Source organism: Eptesicus fuscus, chromosome 11 (genome assembly GCF_027574615.1).
Source record: "Eptesicus fuscus isolate TK198812 chromosome 11, DD_ASM_mEF_20220401, whole genome shotgun sequence".
Classification (NCBI taxonomy): domain Eukaryota; kingdom Metazoa; phylum Chordata; class Mammalia; order Chiroptera; family Vespertilionidae; genus Eptesicus; species Eptesicus fuscus.
The window spans coordinates 4,377,350-4,401,350 of NC_072483.1; the positions used below are offsets into that span (position 1 = coordinate 4,377,350).

Below are 24,001 nucleotides of genomic sequence, written 5' to 3' on the forward strand. Positions count from 1 at the left end.
TCAGAATAACGTTCATGGGAAACGATGAATGACTTTTTGGGCATATTGACAGATATTAGTATGTTGTCTTTCAGGAGGATGTATAAATGTATGCTACCTCCAGCAAGGTAACAGATGCCTCCTGCCCTATTTGTCTTCCAACTGAGAGTGTAGCTGATTTTTATTCCTTGCCAGTCTTGGAGATGGCAAGTAATATTTGACATCACCTTAAACCGCGAAAGTTTCATGTTTGTCATCACCCGGCAGTCTTCTCAGAAGCCAAGTCCCACCTTTGAGGCCTCAGCTCTTAAATCATATAAGAGCTTAACTCCACAACTACCTTGCTCTTCTAACCCTGGAGGCTTTGCCCTATGAAGGCATACCTGCTTTCCTGTTCTCCCCTTTGAAACCTCTGTTTTCTCAGTGCTATTTATTTCAGAGAGGTTTTGGGGGAAATGCTACCTAATAGAATTGATTTTTCCTAATTTGTGAACAATTAATAGCACTTAAGCCTATACCTTCAAAAGAGTATTCTTAAAAACAAAACCTTGAGAACCTCCAGGGGTGTTATTTGGGAACATTAACAGAATGAAGTGGAAAAGAGTACCAGGCAAAAAGTGGGTTTTAGGAGAAACATACCATTTTGCTTGCTTTGGAATCTATTCCAAGGTAAGCTCTGCTAAACTAGTCTTGCGCGTTGTTGTGTTTTTTTTTCTAGCTCCTTTCCCTCCTCTTCTGAAACCTCTAATAGAGTAGTTCTCCACTGTGGCTGCACAGTTGAATCTCTGTGGACCTTTGAAATGTCTGAGGCCAGGGGCCACCCCAGCTGGTGCACTAATTAGCCTGCCATGGAGCTCAGGGCCTCTCTGCTCAGAAGTTCCCCATGTGACCCCTTTGTGTGGTCAGCATCAAGAGCTCCTGTTCTAATAATTCTCCTCTAAAGAGCTAAGATTTCACACAGGCTCCCTCTGCAGGGACTACTGCCCATGTAGGCACAAAGCAAAAGAGATCAAATTAGATGGAAAAGCAGACCAAAAAGAAAAACAAGCAAGAAAGCAAACCCTCATTAAACAATGATTTTAAAGATAAACTTGGAGAGGGAATTCTGATAAAGATGGCTGGGTAGGTAAATACTGTACTCTAATCCTCCCACAACCACATCAAAACTACATCTAAGCTACAGTCCAACCATCTTTCAGAACCATCTGAAATCTAGCTGAACAGAAGTCCGGAAACTGAGGATATGAAGAAAAATCCACATTGAGACTAGTCGGAGGGGCAGAAACAAAGAAAGGGCTGGTTCCACACCCATCTGTGGTGATTAAAAATTGGAAAGGATATCTCAGCTGCAGGGGGTTCCTCCTGAGAACTGAGGGGTTCCACCACCCCAACACCAGACCCCTCAGCCCAGGGATCCAGTGTCAGGAAGAGAAGACCCAATACATTCTGGCTGTGAAAAGCAGTGGGAATTGTGGCTGAGTGAGATGGAGGCTGCTGGGACCCCAGGTGTTCCTCTTAAAGAGCCCATGCACAGACTTAGAGCTCACTCCCTCTGAGCTCCAGCACTGGGGCAATAGTGTGAAAGGCACCAGACTCTTAAGGGGAATACTTTTTCTATAAACAGGGTGAGGATTGGCAGGGAAGCTTTCTCCTAGACAGAAGTGCTGGCAGAGGCCATTATGTTTCTTTTTTCTGAGTCCTCCCTCAACAGAGCTGACTGGCAGGAATTATATCCAGCTAACACTGCCCACCCTGCCTGGGTGACTCCCTAGACCTCATCCCATCCAACCTAAGGGCTTACCCAAGGTGTTTCCAGTGGTTTTACCATATGAATAGCCTATCTTGGATCATGCTTCAGACTTTTCAAAAGTTTTCAAACAAGCAGCATCTGGCCTTGGCCTGTCCCTTGCCTCTTGTTAAGTGGCCCCAGGGTTGGCACTAGTGGCAGCAAACCTTGGTTTGCAAATTGGCTTCTCTTGGGAACCTCCAAGCCCAGCACAAGTAACAGCCATCTGCAGATTGCTTTTTAGCTCATGGTGGGTGGCCTCAGGAAGAACACAGATAGTGCTGGCTGACCTTGGTCTGAACCTCCTGGGAGGCCCCAGAGCCATCATATATGGTGGACAGCTTCAGACCATGTCAAAGCACCACCCAACCACCTCCACCGGGACACTCAAGGGGCACTGGAGCCCTGTTGAAGTAAGTCCTGTTCAGTGGGGTGACCCTCCATGGTGCTCAAAGCCAGTCCTTGCAGCCAATCGGCCTGGGGGTAAATTTCCCCCTTTGATATGCCAACAGCAATCAAGGCTCAACTACAACAGGATGGTGGTATACACAACCCACTCTGAGGAGGGTTGGAGTATACAACTGGAGTGACCAAGGAAGCTGTGACCTGATGCTTACAGAATTACTTGCTACATAAGGCCACTCTATCAAGCCCAAGAAACATAGAAGCCTTACCTAGTACATAGAAACAAATACAGCATGGTGGCCTAAATGAGGAGACAAAAAAAAAAAAATGCCTCAAATAAAAAATAGAACAAAGCTCCAGAAAGAGAACTAAACAAAATGAAGACAAGCAATCTACTCAATGCAAAGTTCAAAATGCTGGTTATAAGGATACTCAATGGACTTAGGGGAGGAGTAGATAATTTTAGTGAGAATTTAAACAAAGAGATAGGTAACAAAAAGGGAACTAGAAGACATAAAAAAGAACCAGTCAGAAATGAATAATACATTAACTGAAATGAAGAATACATTACAGGGAATCAACAATGGAGTAGATGAAGCAGAGGATAAAATCAGAGGTTTAGAAGATAAGGAAGCATAAAACACCCAAATAGAAGAGCGAAAAGAAAAATGAATCCAAAAAAATGAGGATAGTTTAAGGAGCCTCTGGAACCCTCAAGTGTACCAACATTCACATCATGGGGGTACCAGAAGGTTAAAAGAGAGAGCAAGATATTGAAATCCTATTTTGAAAAAAGAATGACAACAAAACTTTCCTAACCTGGTGAAAGAACTAGGCATACAAGTCCAGGAAGCACAGAAAAGCCAAAACAAGATGAACCCAAAGATGCCCACACCAAGGGACATCGTAGTTAAAATGCCAAAGGTTATAGACAGAGCGGATATTAAAAGCAGCAAGAGAAAAGCAGTTAGTTACCTACAAGGGAGTTCCCATAAGACTCAGATGATTTTTCAACGGAAACATTTCAGGCCAGAAGGCATTGGCAAGAAGTATTCAAAGTGATGAAAAGCAAGGACCTATAATCAAGATTACTCTAACCAGCAAAGCTTCATTTAGAATAGAAGGACATATAAAGAGTTTCCTAGACAAGAAAAAGCTAAAGGAGTTCATCACCACTAAACCAGTATTACAAGGAATGTTTAATCAAGGGTCTTCTTTAAGAAGAAGAAAAGATGAAAACAAGGATAATAAAATGGTAATAAGTACATATATATCAAAATTTTAATCTAAAAATAAAATAAATGAATAAGCTGAACAGAAACAGACTCATAGATACAAAGAACATTTTGATGGTTGGCAGGTGGGAGAGGGATTGGGGGGATTGATGAAAAAAAAGTAATGATTAAGAAAAATAATTTGGTGGCTACAGAATAGTCACATGGATATAAAGTACAGCATAGGGAATATATTTAATAATCCTACCTAATAAAATAGTAATATGCAAATTGACCTCACCTTCGCTATGCCCAAGCCACGCCCACCAGCCAATCAGGGCGAGTATGCAAATACCCAACAAAGATGGTGGTTAATTTGCATACGCTGAGGGAGGGTGGAGTGAAGACTGAAGACAACTTAGAAGGAAGAGGGAGGAAAAGCGGAAAGCAAGGTGGCTGCCAGAGGGAAAGCCTGGGCGGGGCGGGGCGGGGCAGGGCGGGTGGCAGCGGCGTGCGGGTGCAGGTGCAGTGGCTGCAAAGGCAGCGGCAGCGCACATGGCCGCAACAGCCGCTTGCAGGATTTTCCTGCAAATGGGCTACTAGTATTTTAATAACTATGTATGGTGTCAGATGGGTACTTTATTTATGGAGATGATCACTTAGTAAGTTATATAATGTCTAATCGCTGGGTTATACACATGAAACAAATACAATATTGTATGTCAACTTTAATTGAAAAATTAAAATAAAAACAATTTAAAGAAAAAAAAACAGAACTGGATAGTGATGTGGGACGGGGAGGAGACCCAGAATCATGCTGATTCTCTGGCCCTGCCACCTCACTGAGCAGACTCTGCTCTTCAGCCTGGTCCATCTGTGAGGTAATTAGAGAACATATCTCTAATTAGACGGACACTTCCTGTGGCCTTTGTGGGTAATTTCTTCCGTAGGGTACCTGATGCCAGGAGGGCGCTGGCCCTTAGGGCCTATTTACACCCTCTTTGTAGAAATCCTTCCTGACCCCCAACCCAAACAGTCTATAGTCTGCCTGCAAATGCAGCCTTATATGTTATGCAGATGTATTTAAAGTACTATGCAAATGAAGTTTAAAAGTGAGGCCCTAAAGCTGGCTATGTTCCTGAGAGTATTCAAATGTTCATCCCCAGGAAACACCTGACAGACCCTCCACCTCATTAGCGGAATCCCTGTGGTTAGGGCCCAGCCCTGGCCTTTGGGGGAAGGTAGGGGAACGGACCGGGATGAGCAGCCCCCGGGTTCTCCTCTTTACCCCATAGATGTTCAGGGCTGCAGGAAAGACTGGGCTGTTCAGAGCAGGTGGGACATGCTGTCCACCGCCATGGAATTGGGCCTGCAGCCTTGTGCCTTGTTCTCCCAGGCTTCCCCAGACATCCAGGGCTCAGGCACAAGCATGTCAGTGGCTGTCCTGTGGAGCCTGCAGACCTCTGCTCTGATTTTGAACGAGTTCTTCCTAGCTGGTTTCTCCTAGAGGCTCCAGAAGGCTCTCCCAAGTCTGATCTCTTCTGCCTCTGGGAATAGCTCTTAATCTACCCCTTACTGTCCGTTCTCACTGGTGTTACTCTGGCTGAGACCTCGTCCTTCTGTCTCCTGGGACTGTGCAAGCAATAGGCCCCACCAGTCCTGCTTCTAGCTTGTCTCCTCTTAGCTCACAGAGTCTTTTAATGTGCCCCTCCATCCAGGTGATTCCAATGCTTAAGAACCCCATGGACTCCCACGTTCTAAAACAGTGATTTTCATTCCTGGTTGGACATTAGAATCACCCAGGGATTTTAAAATGCAACTGCCTGGGGCCCCATCCTCAGAGATTCTGATAGAACTGGCTTGGGTAAAGTACCCTCCAGAACCACGTGTGAAAGCACTTTGTTGAAACCCCTTCCTTAGCACGGCAGGTGGGGGCCCAGGGTGCACCTGCCTTCCTGCTGTCCTCCCAGCCTCTCACTCCAGGCCTCCAGGCCGTGCTCTCTGTGCAGGCTCTGCGTCTCCTGGAACTCTGGCTCTGGGAGTGGCAAACTCTTGCTCATTTTTCAAAGCATTCCTAAACTGTTACACTCTCTTTCTTGAATTCCTAAACTGCTACCCTCTCTTTCATGCAGCCTTTTAGGGTCCTCACATGGAGTTGGTTAGGTCTTCCTTCTCTCCTCTTTGCCACATATTCACTGTTCCCCCAGAATTGCAAGTGCCTGCTTCACTGTCTATCCCACTAGCCTGACATACTCAAAGGACAGGGCTTTCATCCACTTTGCATATGTCTCTTCTCTTAACTATGGCCTAGCCAGGAGAGAAACCATGCAAGTTCAATATCTACACTCGCCAGTGCAGGGACCATCTTATAGTGGCTGTATGCCCATTTTTTTTAACATTGTCTTCTTATGATGTGATATAAACTGTTCGACCTACGCTGCTCTGTTAACAATACCCTGTAAGTGTAACCATTATCCCTATTTTGCAGGAGAGGAAACTGAGGCAAAGTAAAGGAAGACAACAATAGCAGAGTAGACTACATGAGTATGTAGAAATGTGTGGCTCTCTATTCTTGTATAGACAACCATGGCGATGCATCTGGTTAAGGGACTGTGACCTTCAGCAAGCCCTTTGCAGTAGCAAAGCCTTCACAGACGACAAACTTTTGGAGGAAATAATTGCTACCCTCACGACTAATTTCCAACAGTCTCCTTAGTAAGGTTTGCCAGCAATGTAGTATGCACCAAAGATATCTAGGCCAAAGAACAAGAGAGGGACAAACTTTCAATAAATACCTACTATGTCGCCATCCAGCCCAGACCTGACTGTAACTGATCCCCTTAACAGTGACACCGAGCAGAAATGATGGCTTTACAGGCAATAGAACCGAAGCTCAGGAAAGGTGGCCATTCAGCCAGTGTCCCATCAGGGGCCAGGGGAGGCGGGGACTGGCCCGTCTGCTGTCTCTCCAACAGCAGACCTCCTCTGCCTGCACACCCTCGGGCTCTAGCTTTCCTCTTCTACCTTGCCTTTAAAAGACTTTATTTGCATATATATTAGTAGAAAAATATCAGAAAACAAAAATTGCCTGTAACCTGACAACCCAGAGATAAAACGACCAGGAACATTTTGAGAGTTTTTGTTTTGTTTTGTTTTCAGCATTTTGCTCTCTATTTATATCTCAAGGGATCAATTAATGTGTTCCGTGCCCTTGGTTGGTAGTTCACATGCTAATCTATGTTTTCCCCTTTTGTTGTTAAAGCAAGCAGCTGAAGTTGTTTAGCCACTTAAAAAAAATAGAAATACGTGGTCAAAACAGAAAGAAAAATGACCCTTGTGAGGGTTTGGTTTGAGCGAAATGATGAGTGGGGACCACTCAGAGAACGCACAGGGACCTTGGCTGGGAAGGAGTGGGAGCCCCCTCCCTGAGCTCTGGGCCATTCATCCCGACACCTGCTCTCCCTGTTGCTTTTGCAGGCAGCAACTTGAATGATGGCTTGTGGCATTCAGTCAGCATCAACGCCAGGAGGAGCCGCATCACTCTCTCCCTGGATAACGATGCAGCATCCCCTGCTCCGGACACCACCCGGATACAGATTTATTCTGGAAATAGCTATTACTTTGGAGGTAAATTACTCAGCTTTGAGGTTGAAAATAAAGGAGGGAGGGAGAATGTAGTGGGCAATTATTTTACTATGATGATTCTTCCTTTGTCAATTGGACCATTCTTCCAACACACACACACACACACACTCACTCACCCAGGGGCAACCTCCCCAAACATACATAGAGGCACAGACACCCACCTCCAAGCCCAAAATAATGGGAAGCAAGCCCTCTCACAGCTGTGCAGATATAAATTATCTAGGTCAGTGTTGAGGAAAAAAAAGACTCTAGCAATAAGAGCTGGTGTTACGTAACTCATCCAAAGGAGATTTTTATAGCACAGCAGGCTCCCTGATCACATTTGAAAGGGGAAACTCAGCTGTAAACTTGGAGAAAGCACCAGCAGTCAGCAGTGCCCAGAAGAGGAAGTATCCACGTGAGAATGCACAGCCAGCACGCTCACCCACAAGGCCACTCCTCTGCCCTACTGCCTCTGTCCCCTGAGGAAGACCTAGGAGGCCCAGGAGCAGGTAGCTCCTTGTGGAGCAGCCAGAGACCCCACCCTCTCCAATGTTGGGTGAATCTTCAGAGCCTTTCCTACAGCAAAACACAGGCACACAGATAAAAATAACAACAAAACAACAACAACACACAAAAAAGAAACAAGCAAACATGTAATTAGCCACCTACTGAATTTTTATATGTGCAGATATATTTTTCAAGGAATTTCCTTCATTAAGAAAAATAATACCTAATTTCCTGCCCATGTGTTTATATTTTAGAAACATCTATAAAGAGCAATTAACCTCAGTATCTGTCTGACCATGAGCAAGACACTTATGTTATGGGCCCTGAACTTCCTCATCTAGGCGATGAAAGACAGAGCAGAATTGTTGGGACAGTTCCCTGAGGTCAAGGTGTACATGCGTAACACAGGGCTTCCCATCTGGCAAGGAATGGACAAACTGACTTAAAACTTTGTAAATATATGCATGGACTGAGCTTGGTCTATGGTCACCAATCCTTTTTCCATTAGGAAACTGAAGATAAATTGTGTGTAAAATCATCAAGTTCAGTCTCCAATAGAATTTACAAATCACTTTTCTCAGACCAGTGACAATTGGTTAAGCTTTGAAATATAAGAGATACTTTGCACAGAAGCAGTACACACATGGGGGTACCCCAGGAGGGAAGCAGTGGGAACCATCATCTATTTGCCCTTTGATTTTAGGGCCTCAGGAAGGAACTCTGTCCCTCACTCTAAATCTTCTCCACGTGTACATGACAACAAAGTCCTTTAAAGGGAGAACACTTCCTTTCTCTGCAAGTGTTTTAGCTCATTTAATTCATGTGGTGACTTTGTCAAGTAGGTAATAGTAGCCCCTTTCACAGAAAGTAAGAGTGGTATTTGCTTAGATGGAATAATTTGTGTGAGTAGAAGAACCAGGATTCACCCCAGATCTGGTGAATCCACAGCAAAGGCATGCCAACTCATGTAGCACAAAAGCGAAGGGATGCCAACTCATGTAGCACAAAAGCGAATAATTTTGCATCACACGTAATGCTTCTAACAGAGAGAATAGTGATCTTGTACTTATTTCTTTAAAAAATACTGAGCAATCATTATGATGTGTGAGCACCTGAATGCCGCAAAGTAAAAATACCCCCCTGCCCCAGTGGAAGAAGTATCCTTGGAGGTGACTGTTAAGTGCACTGTGCTCAGAAGGTGAAGATGAATCTGTGATTTGAGCAGGGTTTAAAAAAATGTCCCACAAGTAGACTGTAAACTTAAAGGAAGGTAAAAAATGAGTTTGAGTAATAATAGTCAACTTACATAAATTCTCTCTACAACCTCAATTAGAAGTCGTAACATTTCTCTTCACTTTATAGAGTGTGCTTGTGGGCTGTTAACCAGCTGCCAGACTTCAGCCCAGCAGTGACTGTCTATTAGAGATGGCGGAAATAATTCCCAGTTATTTATGGGTTATTGCCATGTTTTCAAGCTTGCATTCCCATATGGTCTGAACCTATTAAGGCAATTAGTATGTAGTTTATAAGGAGCTCAAGCACTGATATACCTATTCACTTTCTACCTGTCTTGATGAGGAGTAGATGTCCAGGTAGCAGGCTATACTAAATATATATGATGCATTGTCTTTAAAAGAACACCTTTTTAAAAAGGTATAGTGTTAACCTTTCGCGCGTGCTATTACAGCCCAATAACTGTGTGCATTTCAACCCTTAGTCCCTTTAGTGTCTGGATTTAGTTTGCACATCACTTCAAAATCCCAGTTATGTTTCTACATGTACCTTTGTCAGGTGCATGTAGCCTGTTAATGCTGACAATTAACCAGCTAATCACTCTATCACCACCCTTACCCAAAGCATAATTTCCTTTGAAAGTTAATACAGAATTGAATTGTGCAGTTAGAAGTGTGTTTCAGGACAGAACTGCCATCCCCAGGTAATGATAACGTGTTGTGTTCTTGGGATGAGTGAAGTGGCCCAGGCAGAAGACTGGCACACAGCTGATGCAGGGAAAAATAAAGAACAAGATGCACGTTATGGTGATTATATTCCCTTCCACACTTTTGGTTTTAGCTCTGTTCAGTGATAGAGGTTGCCCCCTTTTGAACCAATTCTGTCCCCTCTCTGAAAATGCTATGATTTACAACTAAACTGTGTGCACTTCTGTGAATGAAAAAGCACCACAATAATTAGACCTCAAGGTCTCCCATCGATAAGTCTCCAGAGCAATGACTGATCATCTCAGTGTTCTTCATTTTTTTCCTCTGCCCCACAGGGTGCCCTGACAATCTCACCGCTTCCCAATGCTTAAATCCTATCAAGGCTTTCCAAGGCTGCATGAGGCTCATCTTTATTGATAACCAGCCCAAGGACCTCATTTCAGTTCAGCAAGGCTCCCTGGGGAATTTTAGTGACATACACATTGATCTGTGTAGCATCAAAGACAGGTAATTATTGTCTCTTCTCCCTTGTTCTCCCACCCCCTCTTCCCATTCTCACTGTTTTAAATATGTGTTTCTTTAAGCAAAATTCTAATCCACTGACTTTAGCCACTTTAGATATAATTGAGTTGCCTAATGGAAAATATCTCTGAAAGGATTTCAGATCCAGAGAAAAGTGGTTTAAATTAGTTGAGTCTCTCTTCATGTTGACTTGCCATAAATGGGATATGCAAATTAAATCAAACTACAAATTTGTGAAAGGATTAAAGTTTTGTGCATAAATGCCATTGGATTACTCTGAAGTTAAGAGTAAAGTGGAGAGGAGGGGGGAATCACTTTTCTCCTGAACCATCTTGTTTTTCAGTGCAGTGGGTGTCCTCTCGCACGGGGTGAGCCTTGGGCCCTCTGGGATCCTAGAGTAGAGGTTGGGCAGTACCCTCTGTACATGGACAGGCCCGGGGCCCAGCCTTGGTGATCACTGCCCCTGAGTCTTTTCTTCTGGGGCCCAGCAGAGACCAGACCCCATCAGGGAGAACCCGCACATTCACTGCAGCCACACATCCCGCAGGAGTTCTGTGTCTCTCTTTCTCCAGGGATCTGGCTCTTCTTTATTGGAAGTTTCTAGATTCAAAGACACACTACAGAAAATTAAAAGGGGTGATTCCGAATTTTCAACAAGGTTCATGATGTTCCCCAATTTTCCTCTCTAGTGCTTGCCTTCTCTCCAATTCTATTAGCCCTGGTTAAAATACTATCTATTAAATGGGCAAATGATGTGTGTTAGTTGCAAGCCTATGTGTTAGTGAAATAGGGTCTTTACTCAATTTTCATCAGGGAATACATTAGCCATTACAATGAAGGGCAATAAATGACCAAGAAGTCACCCTTATTTCTATGAAATATGGCAGCAGCAACTCAGTCTGGCGCAGGAAGAATGAGGGCAATATGGTTTTCAGGAAGTGTGCTGTGCTGAATCTTACAGGACTGGGAGACCTGGCTGAGGGGGTAAGGGTGGGGCTGAGTTGACAGGAGGCAGCCTGTCAAATGGCACAGAAATAGGAAGGGCCATGCTTGCAAGTATTTCATCTGTAATATTTGGATACATTTAAAGCTGATAGTAATAGTTTAATTGGCAACATTTACTTACCTTACTGGCATATAAAATAGTGGCATGTCTTACAAATAATGGTATCTTAGACTTAATAAAATAAAGCTCAGTGAGGATGGCAGGGCGCTGCGGTGCAGCACATGACGAGAATATGGTTAGAGATGGAGGTCAGTATTAACATGAAGAACTTTGAGTGCCCAAAGTTTTGGAATTTGTCTTCATGCTCTAGGCAAAAATCAGAAAGGACAACAGCCAGATCAGCCTACTGAAAGAGGACTCAGGGAATAGTTAAGAAAGATGGGTAGAAGGAGAGCCATCCCTGAGCTTGAGGTAACTGCCCCGTTCCGGAGGAGCAGTGAGAAGTAGTAGGTCCCTCCCGTGAGCACAAAGTCAGCTACACAGTCTCCTCTGATGCTCAGAACGAGCAGTGTGATTTGGCGGACCGTGATGAGAATGTTTCTCTGCTAACACCAGAGCACACGAGATGGCCATTGAATGGCACAGACTCCCTGGCTCTTCTACTTTATCTTTATTTCTTATATATTTTTATTGATTTCAGGGAGGAAGGGGAAGAGAGAGATCAATGATGAGAGAGAATCATTGATTGGCTGCCTTCTGCATGCTCCTCACTGGGGATCGAGCCCGTAACCCAGGCATGTGCTCTGACTGGGAATAAAACCATGACCTCCTGGTTCATAGGTTGATGCTCAACCACTGAGCCTCGCCGGCCGGGCTATCTTTTTTTTTTCTATTTGACCTGCTGGACATCTGGGTAATAAAATGTGTGCTTCACTACAATGTGCTCGTTTCAGGACCTGAGGATAAAAGATACTACACACAGTGGCTGCCGCCCCTGTAGTCTTTACTGATGATGAGCTCCGTCAGGCAGCACAGGCTTTGCAAAGTGTAGATCAATAGAGGAAGCATTTATCAACAGGAATCTCCAACCATACCTTAATTTCTAATCAAGGAAGCTCTCATTTTTGCTGACAGAAAGTCATTGCCATCTACACTGCATCATTACTTTTGTGTGATTGTAGTCTGTGTAATTGTATTACACACAATTGTGTTTTGGTTAATTGTATAATAATAAGGCATTGTGCTTAGTTTTGTGGGTAAATGGTATGTTTTTCTTCATTTGCCAGACAGTGTCTCTAACAGAAGGGAAAGCCATGGTAAAAGGCTTTGCTTAATTAATTATCTCTTGAACTTACACTTAATATTTGTTGGAAAGGGCCATGGTTTCTGAGTTTTGTGTTTTATTTTTAATGTGTTAATTAACGTAAGCCTGGTTTAAGGGCAGCCTCCGTCTTTGCCTCCAAGGATCGTGCCCCTTGAGGATGGGGTGGGTGTGCTGGGAGAGATGGGGTGGAGTAGAGTCTGACTGGTTTTTCTTACTTGTGTTCTTGTCTGGAAAGTTCATGGAGGGCAGCCTTTGATCTGGCCTAAGAGTCTCTTCTCTCCCAGACCAGTCTCCTCTCTGCCCCTTCCTCGTGGGGTCTGTATGGAGACCCACGCCTCCTCCTTGGCTTCGTGAGGCCGCCCTACCAACCTTGCTTGCTCTCCCTCAGAGTGCTCTCTCAGGCTGTGCAGAGGGGCTCCCCTTCCATGCGGCAGTCATTCACATGCAAAGGCTCCTACTGCTGGTCACGGTGGGAAAACCAAGGTAGCCTTCACAGAAGAGACACATAATGTTATAAAATCGTAAGAGCGTTCTCCAGTGGGGGTCCTTCACGCGTGTCCCCTTGAGATGGTGCCTAGCTCTACTGCCCAGCCTGTGCAATGTTTTGAGAGGAAGTGGAAGTCACACCTAAGGAAATCCACTAATTCATAAACCATCCTTGGGACAATCTTTTTTGTTAAAGAAGGAAACGTTCCTTTCTAGGGACCAAGGACCTAAACTAACAATTTTTATCTTAATGATTGGCAAGTCCCAAATTTTCTGGACTCAGGGAAGAAAGGACTTGGCATCCCTTGGCCTGGCTGCAGCTCTGGCAAGAGGAAAATGCATGCTTTAGGAAGCTACAGCTGCAGAGCTGCCCCGTACCCAGCAGTGCAAGGGCAGGATGGAGAAGGGGGCCAAACACCCTTGGAGGAATCACAGTTGGGGCCAGAGGGGCGCACTCCCAGCATGCACTTGCACTGGTCTGCCTAAGCCTCCAGGATGCAGTGTGCAGCCATCTCCCTCCTCTGCAAGTGGAATCTCCAGGCTCATGCTCTCCACACCCAAGACCCCATTCTCCAGGAGCTACTCTTAACTCTTGCAACCCCTTGGACTTGAGATAGGCAAGACATGGTAGTCTAAACTATCAAAGAGCCAAGTCACCCTCGATAAATGCTTTATTCCTTCCACAACTCTTTATCATACCCTTGGTTATTCAGCCATACAGATGGGCAGTGGGTGAATGGGTGAGGCAGTTTCATGTATACACTGGAGTGAGATAAAATTGCTGAGAGCTGTACAAGCCATGGGAGTCCAGGGCAAAAGAAATAATCATTGAATGTGGTCTAAGAATTGAAATAGGAGACAGGGTCCAAGGTGTAGAGGAGCAAAGGGATGCTGACGAGTCAGCTGTCTGACATGAGAGGAAGTGGAAGTCACACCTGAGGAAATCCTTTAAGCCCAGTGTGACTGTCAATAACTTTGAGCAATAGTAAGCCTGTTTAATTCCTAGTCCACTACCTATCAACTTGGATGACACATATTATTTAACAATTTTTTATGCTTTATTGATTAAAGTATTACATATGTCTCTTTTTTCCCTCGTTGACCTCTCCCTAGCTGCTCCCATCCCCCAGCACATGCCCTCACCCCCTAGTGTCTTTGTCCATTGGTTATGCACATATGCATGCATACACGTCCTTTTAATCTATGTTTTCTCTTTTGCAAAGCCAAGCTTATAAAACCTTCATTTGTGCTGAGCATGAGCCTGTGAGAATCAGGGGCTCAGGGGTGGGTCTCATGAGCAGATACACAGTAGATGTTGCCATGTGAATTCCCAGGGTGAAAAGTTTTCTAACTCTACTTTCCAAGGGGACAGAAGAAGCCCAGGTCTTCCTCTGAAGCACCCCCAACCCCCACCATGGCCAGGAGATCCCCAGTAGTTTCTGGAGTGGATCCCCATAGATATACCTCTCATGTGCTCTCTAATCTGTCTGCTCTGTGACTCCCTTGGGCTTTGATCCCCACTTATTCAGAGGGCTGCCTCCTGGAAGACCATTCACCACCCCTTAGGAACATTTGCTGCCAAGGTGGGCTCTGGTCATTAAATTCTTCTAAAGCATTGGCCTCAGGGCCCAGAGAGAGTGACAAAAGCAGGTGATGTGCCTAGGGCACACAATTTAAGGTGGTCCCTACTTCAAAATTCATGCTTATGCAGACTGGACCTGGAAGTGAATGCCTCCTTAAATTGTGTAGGTCAATTCCAACATAGGTGCATCAGAATCCTCAGAAAGGTTTCTTAAAATCCCAGTTGCTTGGTACCATCCCCAGAGTTACTATGAGGGCCAATAAAATTTACATTTATATCAACTTTCAGGGTGCTGCTGGTGTTGCTGGTGCTGCTGTGCTGGTCTTGGGACTAGACTTTGAAAACCACTGCCCTGAATCTTTTCTCATCCTGGGAGCCAGGGGGTTGCATGGATTCTGTACAAAAGAGTTACAGCGGCATGGGATGGGTGGCCGTGGCTCCAGTGAGCCCCCCAGCAGCTCTTCTCCTCATCAGGGTCTTACGGGCTCTGAGAAGTTCCGGCAGCTCTGTCTCGATGCCCCTCTTCAAACAGGTGCAGAGTTGAGTCCAAGGGACACTGGGAGTCAACTGCATCCCCTCTCCTTCAGTCATCCCTGGTCTTTGTCACTTAAGACACACACACACACCCCTGCTTCCCACTACAAAGGACACTTTCATGACTATAAATAAGCAAAAATCCTCAGAGGATATTTTGGTTGGAAAGGAACTTGGTCTTAGAATAGCTGCAGCTGCCAACAAATGTGACTTGTCTTTTTGCTATTTTGAGGACAGGTGACTCGCTGGGCCCATTGAAAGTCACAGCTTGATATTTCCTTCTAGACAAGCCCCATGCCCTGTGCGCGAAGGTGGTCCCGTTATAAAGCAGATGACCACCGAATACCAAATATTGCTCCCTAACTTCATAAAGATGAATAGAGGCTGATTCCATCCAGTTTTCTGCACCAGCAAAGGGTTGCTGTGACCACCTGCCTCATTTCTTGGGTCCTTTCCGTAGAGTAACGACACTGGGGAAGGCCCTGGGAGCTCAGCGAGCTCTGGTTCACTCTGGAAGGAAATGGCTTCTCTCAGGGTGGCCAGTGTGGCAGCACCAGGTGGGAGCGGGTCTCTGCTCAGGCTGATGCTGCTGCATTCTGGGTGGTCCCTGTTGCTGCAGTCCTTTCTAAAATTAAACAACATGCTTGTCCCGACTGAGTGAATGGCATGTGGGTGACTGTATTAAATGTCTTGCAGCCAACGGAATTATGATCTGTAGCTTTTCACTCCATAATCACTTCCCTTTCCCTCAACACTCATTCTTTTAACAAAAGCATCTGCTAATCTCTCTGGCCAAGATTCTGACCTTCTTGGTTCGGATGCGGGTGTTGGAAACACTGAGGGAAACAAGAATTCTGTTGGACGACCTCCCATAAGCAGACTCATGCTAAAAACTCACCCAGTGCGTGGGAGCGCGTTAAAAACAGTATTTTATATAAAGAGATTACATTTCAGGGTAATGCAAATGTTTTAGTTCTTCTCTAAAATTGAAAACCATCACATTGGGTGCCAGGAAAGCATTGTAAGGGCGATGCCCACACAATCTGAGCACCTATCTCTAGAGCGAGAAATGCCGCATGCAATGTGGTGTTCTCTGAACTCATGGGATGGGGCCAAAATCAAAACTGAGCACTTCTGCTGTTTTTGTTTATTATTTTTAGTCTACTTCATGCAGGAAAGGAAAGGTTATATTTTACATAACAGTTACTAAGCAAACATTCTCTCAATAGTACTTCATTTAATTATCTCCACAGTCCTGTAAGGTCTTCAAAATGGCCGGCTCTCAGCCCAGCATCACCTGGCTGCTTGTTAGAAATGCATGTCCTCAGGCCAGGCCCCTACCTGCTGGGTCGGATCCTGGAGACAGGGCCCATCTGAGTTTTAACAAGGTCCCAGGTGAATCTGAAGCACACTCAGACTTGAGAGCTGTGGGTTTGCTCCATCATTGTTATTTTACAGGTACTAGTAAGACCAGTGATGGTCTCAGAAGCTCAGTAAGCTCTGAAGGTTGCATGGTTAGTGTTTGGTGGGGTCAGGATTCATCCAGAATTTGCTGATTCTGCTATGCACATAACTGTGGATGGCTATTGACTGAAGGCCAGAGAGAGAGGAGAGATGGCTTGGGAAGCCAGAACGCATCAAGGGAATGTCACCAAGGAAGTGAGATTTAAGAGGAACTGGAAGGCTGGGCTGGGTTTCAGGAGGTCAAGCAGGGGTTCCAGGTGGGTAGAGCATGGGGCTGGGGCTGAGAAAGGGTGGTGCTGGCACCTGCGTGCCTGGGCCGGAAAGCTTTTACCTTGCCAGCAGAGATTGAAAGAGAACTTAAAGCTGAGGCCATAGTGGACTTGGAAGCACACAGCAATTTAAAATCTGAGGAATACACCACATCAATATCCAGGCCTTAACTACTGCTTACTGTGTCCCAGGCATCCCATGTGTGCGTGCGTGTGTGTGTGTGTGTGTGTGTGTGTGTGTGTGTGTGATGAACTCACAACAACTGTGTGAAAACTGTGTGAAGCAGGGAATGTTATTAACTCCATGTTACAGAATGAGATGAATCAAGCACAGAGGCACTCAGTAACCTGCCCAAGGACACACAGCAAGTATATAGCTGAGCTTAGCCACCAGCCACGGAGTTTGGTTGCAGAGATCACACCGTCTTTGCACAGTGCTACTTCTGACTTGCAGCTGGGAGACATCCCACAGGTTCGGCAGGACTGCAAACAGAAAGTGATGTGTTTTCATCTTGGGTTCAGATCAGGAAGCAGGTGTGTTCACAGGAGAGAAGGGCGGTGGGCCGCAATGTGTGGGCCCCACAGATGCAGCCTATGGTCACACCTGTGACACGCCCACTGAGACTTAGAGGCGGCTTACGACTCCACCACCCTCATCTACTTCTTTGGGCTGAGTAGTCTGGGAACTAGCTCGGAAGGGCTATCAGGAGGATGTAGATTCTGAGCTGACTTCTTAGGGACTTCCATCTGGAACTTCCCAGAAAAAAACACGGATTAGTTTGTCTGCTTCTTACACGAGGGCTACTGCTCATCACCTGCCCCACCTCTTCAAATGTCAGTAGGGAACAGGAGTTTCGGAGGATGTTAAAACCTGCATTTGTCCTGAGCACGTGACCATAAGTGCATGGTGTTCTGTAACCTACACCTCTCTCACCACATGAAATGGTGCTTCTCTGCCCGTGCATAAGGAAGGACACCTTTGATTCGTGAAAAACACAGAGTTCCCACCAAGCCAAGGATGGCACTGCATTCTGTCCAGTCAGACGGTGGGACTCTCCCCAACAACTGGAAACAGAAGCATCGATGCTGAGCACAAAGCCAGACCCGTGAGCTGGGGAGTGCTCACAAGCCCTGCAGAAGGCGAGGATCCATTCCGAGGGCTCTAGGCTTGAGGCTGAGGTGGGAGTGCGAGTTCAGAGGGCAGGAGAAAATGTGCACCCAGTCATCTCTCCTGAGAAACACTCGCTCTGAAATTAGGAGGGTTCGGACAGCACAGAAGCTAAGGAAATCTTTTGATCTGGATTGAAACATGAAAAAAAAATGTTTTTTTAGACCCCCCAAGGCACCACTATGAGACAGTGCCTATGTGTAACTTTGCGGAAAATATTCCTAACTAATAATCAGAAGAAAGAGGTTCTTTGCCGCTCCCTTCACACAATCAACAGCTCAGTGAAGCTGTCCTCCAACATCCAGGTGAAGTCCTCCCGCTGTTTTCACCACCTCCAGAAATCCTCCGTCCTGTGGCCAATGTCACATCTGGTTTCTCCTCACGTCACTGATGGCCACTGATGGGGCTGCTGGGGCAAAGCACCTGTGGCCTCTCACACCTCGTGGCTCGAATCCAAGCAGATTCCTCGGCGGCCCTGGGTAAGCACCTTTTATAACCGCCGCCGGGAGAGCAATGGAGCTTCATATGTTGTGAGCTGGAGGAAAGTACGACGGGCCTGTGATAAAATACACCCCCTTATTTTGGCAGTGAAACCTACAATTAAAATTAGCTGCTACTTTTACCCTGAGGGAAGGTATCTGTCGGGAAGCTTACAGAACAGGAAGGCGGCCTCCAGGGCTGTCCTGTGCCTGCACTTCTGAAGGTGCTGGGCGCCCTGCTCCCACAGCACAGGCGTGGTCAGCGGCAGTCTGCCACCATCCCCTGCAAAGGGAACCCGCCGCCCTGCCGGCAGGTGAGGAGACCGACTACAGCAGAAGTTCAGTAACTGACCTCAAAACAGCATCACACTCAGGATTTTGAGGGGGTAAAGCCGCTGCTGTTTACATTTTAGCACAACTTTGGACAAAGCTAGTCACTCAACAGCTTCATAACTCAGCCCCTTCATGGTCACACCGGGAGGGTATTCACTGCAGAGGGCATTAACCAAGGCCAGGTGCTGGCGGCCGTCCCCCCTGGGCGGCAGTGTCCCCCCTCCCAGCAATAGTGTCCCCTGGGGTGGTAGCCCCCCCACCCCCCGCGGGCGGCAGTGCCCCTGGGGGTGCGGTGAGGACTGGCTGAGAGCAGGACGGTGAGACTTCTGAAATTTAGGAGCAAGAGGGACAGAAACGGGGCTCCATGGGCCTGGGCCTGCCAGACGGAGAAAACCAAACACAGGCAGGCAAGGGTGATGCCTTCTGAATACTTTACCTACACGCATCACCTATTTTATTTTCTGGACAATTTTCCCTCCTGGTTTAGCTTCATCTTAGAAAGATCGCTTCAACATGACTTACTTGGCTGGCCAACTGCGGGGCCTTTTTCTCCCCAAACCAGGGTAAGCCGGGGCCAAGCCGGGAGTGTCTCAACACCTGGAAAAGGCCAGGGAGTCACTCCGAGCTGCGGTAGATTCTCTGTGAGGCCGCAGTAACGTGTCCAACTTGCGGTCTATGACCTCGTGCTCCCAGAGCACCACTAGCTGTTAGGACGCACATTATCATCACCTGGCTATGCTTTCTCCATACTAAAACACATTATTTCTTTAGTATTTTTAATCGCAGTTAACGTACAGTGTTATATTAGTTTCAGGTCTACAATCCAGTGAGTAGACATTTATAGCACGTACGAAGTCATCACTTTGATAAATCAATACCCACCTGGTACCGTATATAATCATACAATATTACTGATTATATTCCTTATGCCATATTTTACATCCCCTTAACTATTCAGTAACTACCAATTTTTGCTTCTGAATCCCTTCACCATTTTCACCCATCTTCCCCAACCTGCCTACCTTCTGTCAACCATCAAAATGTTCTTTGTATCTATGAGTCTGCTTCTGTTTTGTTTGTCTATTTTGTTCTTTAGATTCCACATATCAGTGAAATCATATAACATTTGTCTTTCACTGTCTGGCTTATTCAATACAAAATAACAAACAAACAAACAAACAAAACCTAGAGTGGCTGCCCTGGCCAGGTGGCTCAGTTGGTTGGAGTGTCATCTATAGAAGGTCACAGGTTCGATTCCCGGCCAGGGCATATACCTAGGTTGTAGAAACAGTCCCTGCTAGGAATGCTTAGAGGAAGTAACAATCGATATTTATCACCTCTCTCTCTCTTTCTCTCTCTCTCAAAAAGAAAATCAATAAAAAATATATCCTCAAGTGAGGGTTGAAAAAAATACAAAACACAAGTATGGCTCAATGGATATGAAAACAAGATCATTGCATATGCTACCTACAAGCAACTCACTTCAGATTGCAAGACACACACAGACTGAAAGCAAAGAAATGGAAAAGATAGTTCATAAAAATAGAAACAAACAAATAAATGAAAGCTAAAAATGCAATAAGTGTATCAGAAGAAATAGACTTGAAAACAAAGGCTATCCCAGGAGACAAAGAACCCAGCAATTTGACTTCTGGGTATTTATTGGAAGAAACCCAAATACTAACTAAAAAAGATACATGCATCCCTGTCATTATTGGGGCATTATTGACAATAGCTAAGATCTGGGGCAACACAACTGCCATCGATAGATGAGTGGGGAATGAAGAGAATTCTTTTCACTGTAATAATTAGCGAGGGGCCATCCCTGCTCTAGAAATGAAAATAATCCCAGAAGTGGTCCTGAAACAACTCGAGGCTTATCGATCAAATGACTTTGAGAATCACAGAAGTTCTGAACTGAGGCTTGCATACCTCCACATCAGCATGTGGTGCATGCAGGTGGCTAGATGCTCATGCATCACCCATGGCAAGACACACCGAGTCCCGAGGCCCTCCTGCTCCTCTGGCTGCCGGACAGCCTGTGCTCTGCTGGTCTGCATGTGACTCCTGCTCCTGCAGCCACTCTGGTCCGTGTGCAGCCAGTTCCTTGTCCTGGGCCCAAGGAGAGAGCAATACAGAGAGTTGCTGGTGTTGTGTGCTCTGGTCTTTCTACTGTTCTTGGATTGGAGGCTGTTTTTCACTATCATGGGCCTTTCATCCACTTATTCACTTGTCTGTTTACCCATTCCTTTATCTGTCTCCTGTATTTGGGACATCCTGCTATGCCAGGGGCTGCGTAGGAGATGCAGGTATAGCTGAGTGCCCAACACAGTAGACTCTCTCTGACTTCAGAAAGCTCCGTGGAGGGACACAGATTTTGACCAAATAATGATGAAAATAAACTTATATGTTCCCAAATACTGGCATGAGGAAAATAAGCAGTGCACTGGGAGACCACCCGCGAGGCAGGCTGGTTACATGGAGCTGGAGCAATGTGGCAGGAAGGGCAATGTGTCCTCGGGGTCTGCAGTGCCAGGCTGCTGTGGTCCCTGCCACCTCGACCAGTGCACTCCAGGCCTCCTGCACTGCTCGCCAGTGACCCCGACCACAACCTCCTGCCTGTGTGCTCCACTGAAGTCACTACGGTGAGGGTTCAGTGCTAAAAATAAAAAGTCTGCTTTCTTTAGTGGTAAGAGGCTTTCTAACTGCAATTTTAGATAAAAGCAAATGTCCTATGTTTTCCCAAAATACTGTGCTGGGGATTCTTCTTTCTTTAGTAAGATCTCCTTACTGAGCTCCTCCCCATTGCCCTGACTTCAGTGGGTTAGGGTTTACTCCTAACAGTATATAGGCTACACCTATACTTAGCGAAACAGGAGAAGAAAAAGACGCTGTCTGCCCACCCAAAGTAAAACCCCATGTCACGGTGAGAATGGCATTTCAGCTGGCAGTTTGGTAAATCAGAAAATCAGAAGTGAGAGGAGGACTGTGCGTGTTAAAGTTCATTCCAATCACTACACTTGCTCACATTAAGCAGTTGCCTCCTGAGTTTCCATGAGAAGACACACATGTTGGGAAATGAAAACATGTTGCTGGCAGGCACTTGAGCAAAGAGGGAAGAGAATGTTATAAATAACTGTTGTTTCCAGTGAGAGAAAGTGAATCTTCAACCTTTGAGATACCCGGGAGTGTAGGAAAGCCCAGCCTTGGCACAGAGAAGGGCACAGCCTCGCAGCCCTGAAAGCCCAGGATTCCAGCAAACCCACATTTCCCATAGTCCACAGGGACCCACACCAAGTGGCCCCTAGGATGAGCTTCCAACTGCATTTGAATCCACTTTATTCTCCACATCATAATTGCCGGGAACCAATTCCAGCATGTAATAATTACAAGAGTTTCATCAAAAGGTTGGTGAAGCTTGGTGGACTCAACAATGGCTGAGCCACATATGTAGTTTACTTGTTGGAAACGGCTAAATGGCACTTTCCCCAAACCTGAATAAGATTGTTAACTGCCAGACAGCTCAGGGCATTTTATTGCCTCCTGTTGGCCAAACACCTGAACAGCTGTAGGCTATTCCCCAATCTCTATAAACCCGACCCTTTAAAGTGTATGTGTCCACCTTGCCTTAGGACAAATTGTGTTAATAAATAGAACGGGGTCCTTAGACAAGGGGTAGTCTTTAGTTCCTTTAGCTGAAGATCCTCTGACCCCCAATGCCTTTCAAAATTATCTTTCGTCCTTGGACTCCTTCTTGAATCTACACGCAGCTCCTTTCTCCAGATTGCTGTACCCCTTTGTAACGCTGGGACAAGAACCCTGGCACATAGTGAACTGATAACACAACTTTCTCAATAGAATTATTCTAAATGTAAAAGCACTTTTTAGACAGGGAAGTAAAATGTTCTCTCAGTGACAATTGGCCTCATACTTCTCTCCCACTTCCTAAAATATACATTTTATTGCAACTCTATCTCTGGTGAAATTCAGATTCCAGACATGCATTTCACGTGCCCTCCAGCACATGATGGAGCCTGAGGCATTCATGCAAGGGTCCAAAGCCCCCAGCTCACCTTTGGAGGTCTCCCATGACCTTGCCTCTTCCTTCCCTTCCACCTTTATTATCCTCATCTTTGTCTCTCCTATATTAATCTATCGTCTGTCTATATGCATTTGTGAGCATATGCTACATATCTATCCTCTGTCTTCAAGAAAGTCAGGGGCAGGTGAGCCCTATCCGAAGCCAGAGATTGTGCACAAAGAAGCTCATGGCACCGCCAGGCTACACCTGGCTGCATTTTGGCAGGCAAACAGAAACGGGCATAGGGGTGGGGAGTCACTTCCCAAATGGACCAGGCTGGCCTCATAGCAGCCATCTCATTGCAGCCTGCAGGCACCCGCTGCTCCTGCACTGTGTTCCCTTCTCAGTTCTTTGTTGCTCAAATTCTGCCCATCTTTAAAAGGCTGGTTCAAATTGTGCCTACTCTGCGGAGTCTGATGTTCAGGATTATCTTCCTCACCTAAGGTCTCAGACACTTTCCTTCTCTAGCTCATTTTGCTCCCAATCAGGACTGTTACCTGCTTTGTGTCTGTGTTTTGCATTCCGAGAGAAAAGTCCTTGATGCATTCATTTGAGAGCAGGCATTTTGCTATTATATGTTGAATAATTTGACCCTTCACAGCATTTGCTCTTAGTAGCTGGGGATAAGCCACATGAGAAGCTTATGAAAGTCAACACACTTCTTGGAGTTGGATACAGTATTGCCTCGAGATATGGAATGAACTTGGTAGTCTTTTTTAACAGTTTTATACATCCCAAACTGTTGACTGCTGTCCAAGATTTGGGAATTAAAGCCCTTCATCTCTTTCTCATCTTAAAAACTTCCCGTGTGGTTCACACCGCATAGCTTTCTATTTGAATGGCAGTGGTGCCCACGACAAGCAGCTGGCGCCAGCTGTCATCACTCGCAAGGTGCTAAGTGCTCCTTCTGCAAGAACTAGCGAGCGAGAGTATTTTCATTTAGCGAGGCCATCACAAACTTAGACAAGCAAACCACAGCAATGTATTTGAGCAATGCAATCTATAAATATTGCAGTGGAAGGAAGCATGCCAACACATTATTCCTATTATAATCATGTGCTTTAAGAAATAAATGGGGTAGCTCTGCAAGAGAACTGGAGTCTGGGGAGAAGGCAGCTCTAGAGAGCAACCAGAATCTCCTTGGTGACTGACAGAGGATGTCAGAGCCTCCTCGTGACAGAGCTGGGTGTGCCCCCTGTGGATTCAGTGAGCTCCAAGCAGCTCCTGGAGACTAAGTTGGGAAACTTGTGAAATTGTCATTGTTTACCTATTAGAAGTGGACCAAAAAATGTTAGTGATGGGTGGCAATGTGTCCACACTTTACCAGAAAATGAAGTTATTGCATTTCATTTGGC

The 24,001-nt window shown here is 45.7% G+C and overlaps 1 protein-coding gene across 2 annotated transcripts in view; it reads left to right on the forward strand.

Moving 5' to 3' along the window:
- Window positions 1-24,001, forward strand: part of CNTNAP5 (contactin associated protein family member 5) — an 864,792-nt gene that overhangs the window by 460,298 nt on the left and 380,493 nt on the right. For both annotated transcript variants that reach the window (XM_028133206.2, XM_054723360.1), the window contains exons 9-10: window positions 6,862-7,011; window positions 9,794-9,965. In XM_028133206.2, coding sequence (XP_027989007.2) covers window positions 6,862-7,011; window positions 9,794-9,965 — 322 coding nt within the window. The remainder of the gene's footprint in view (window positions 1-6,861; window positions 7,012-9,793; window positions 9,966-24,001) is intronic.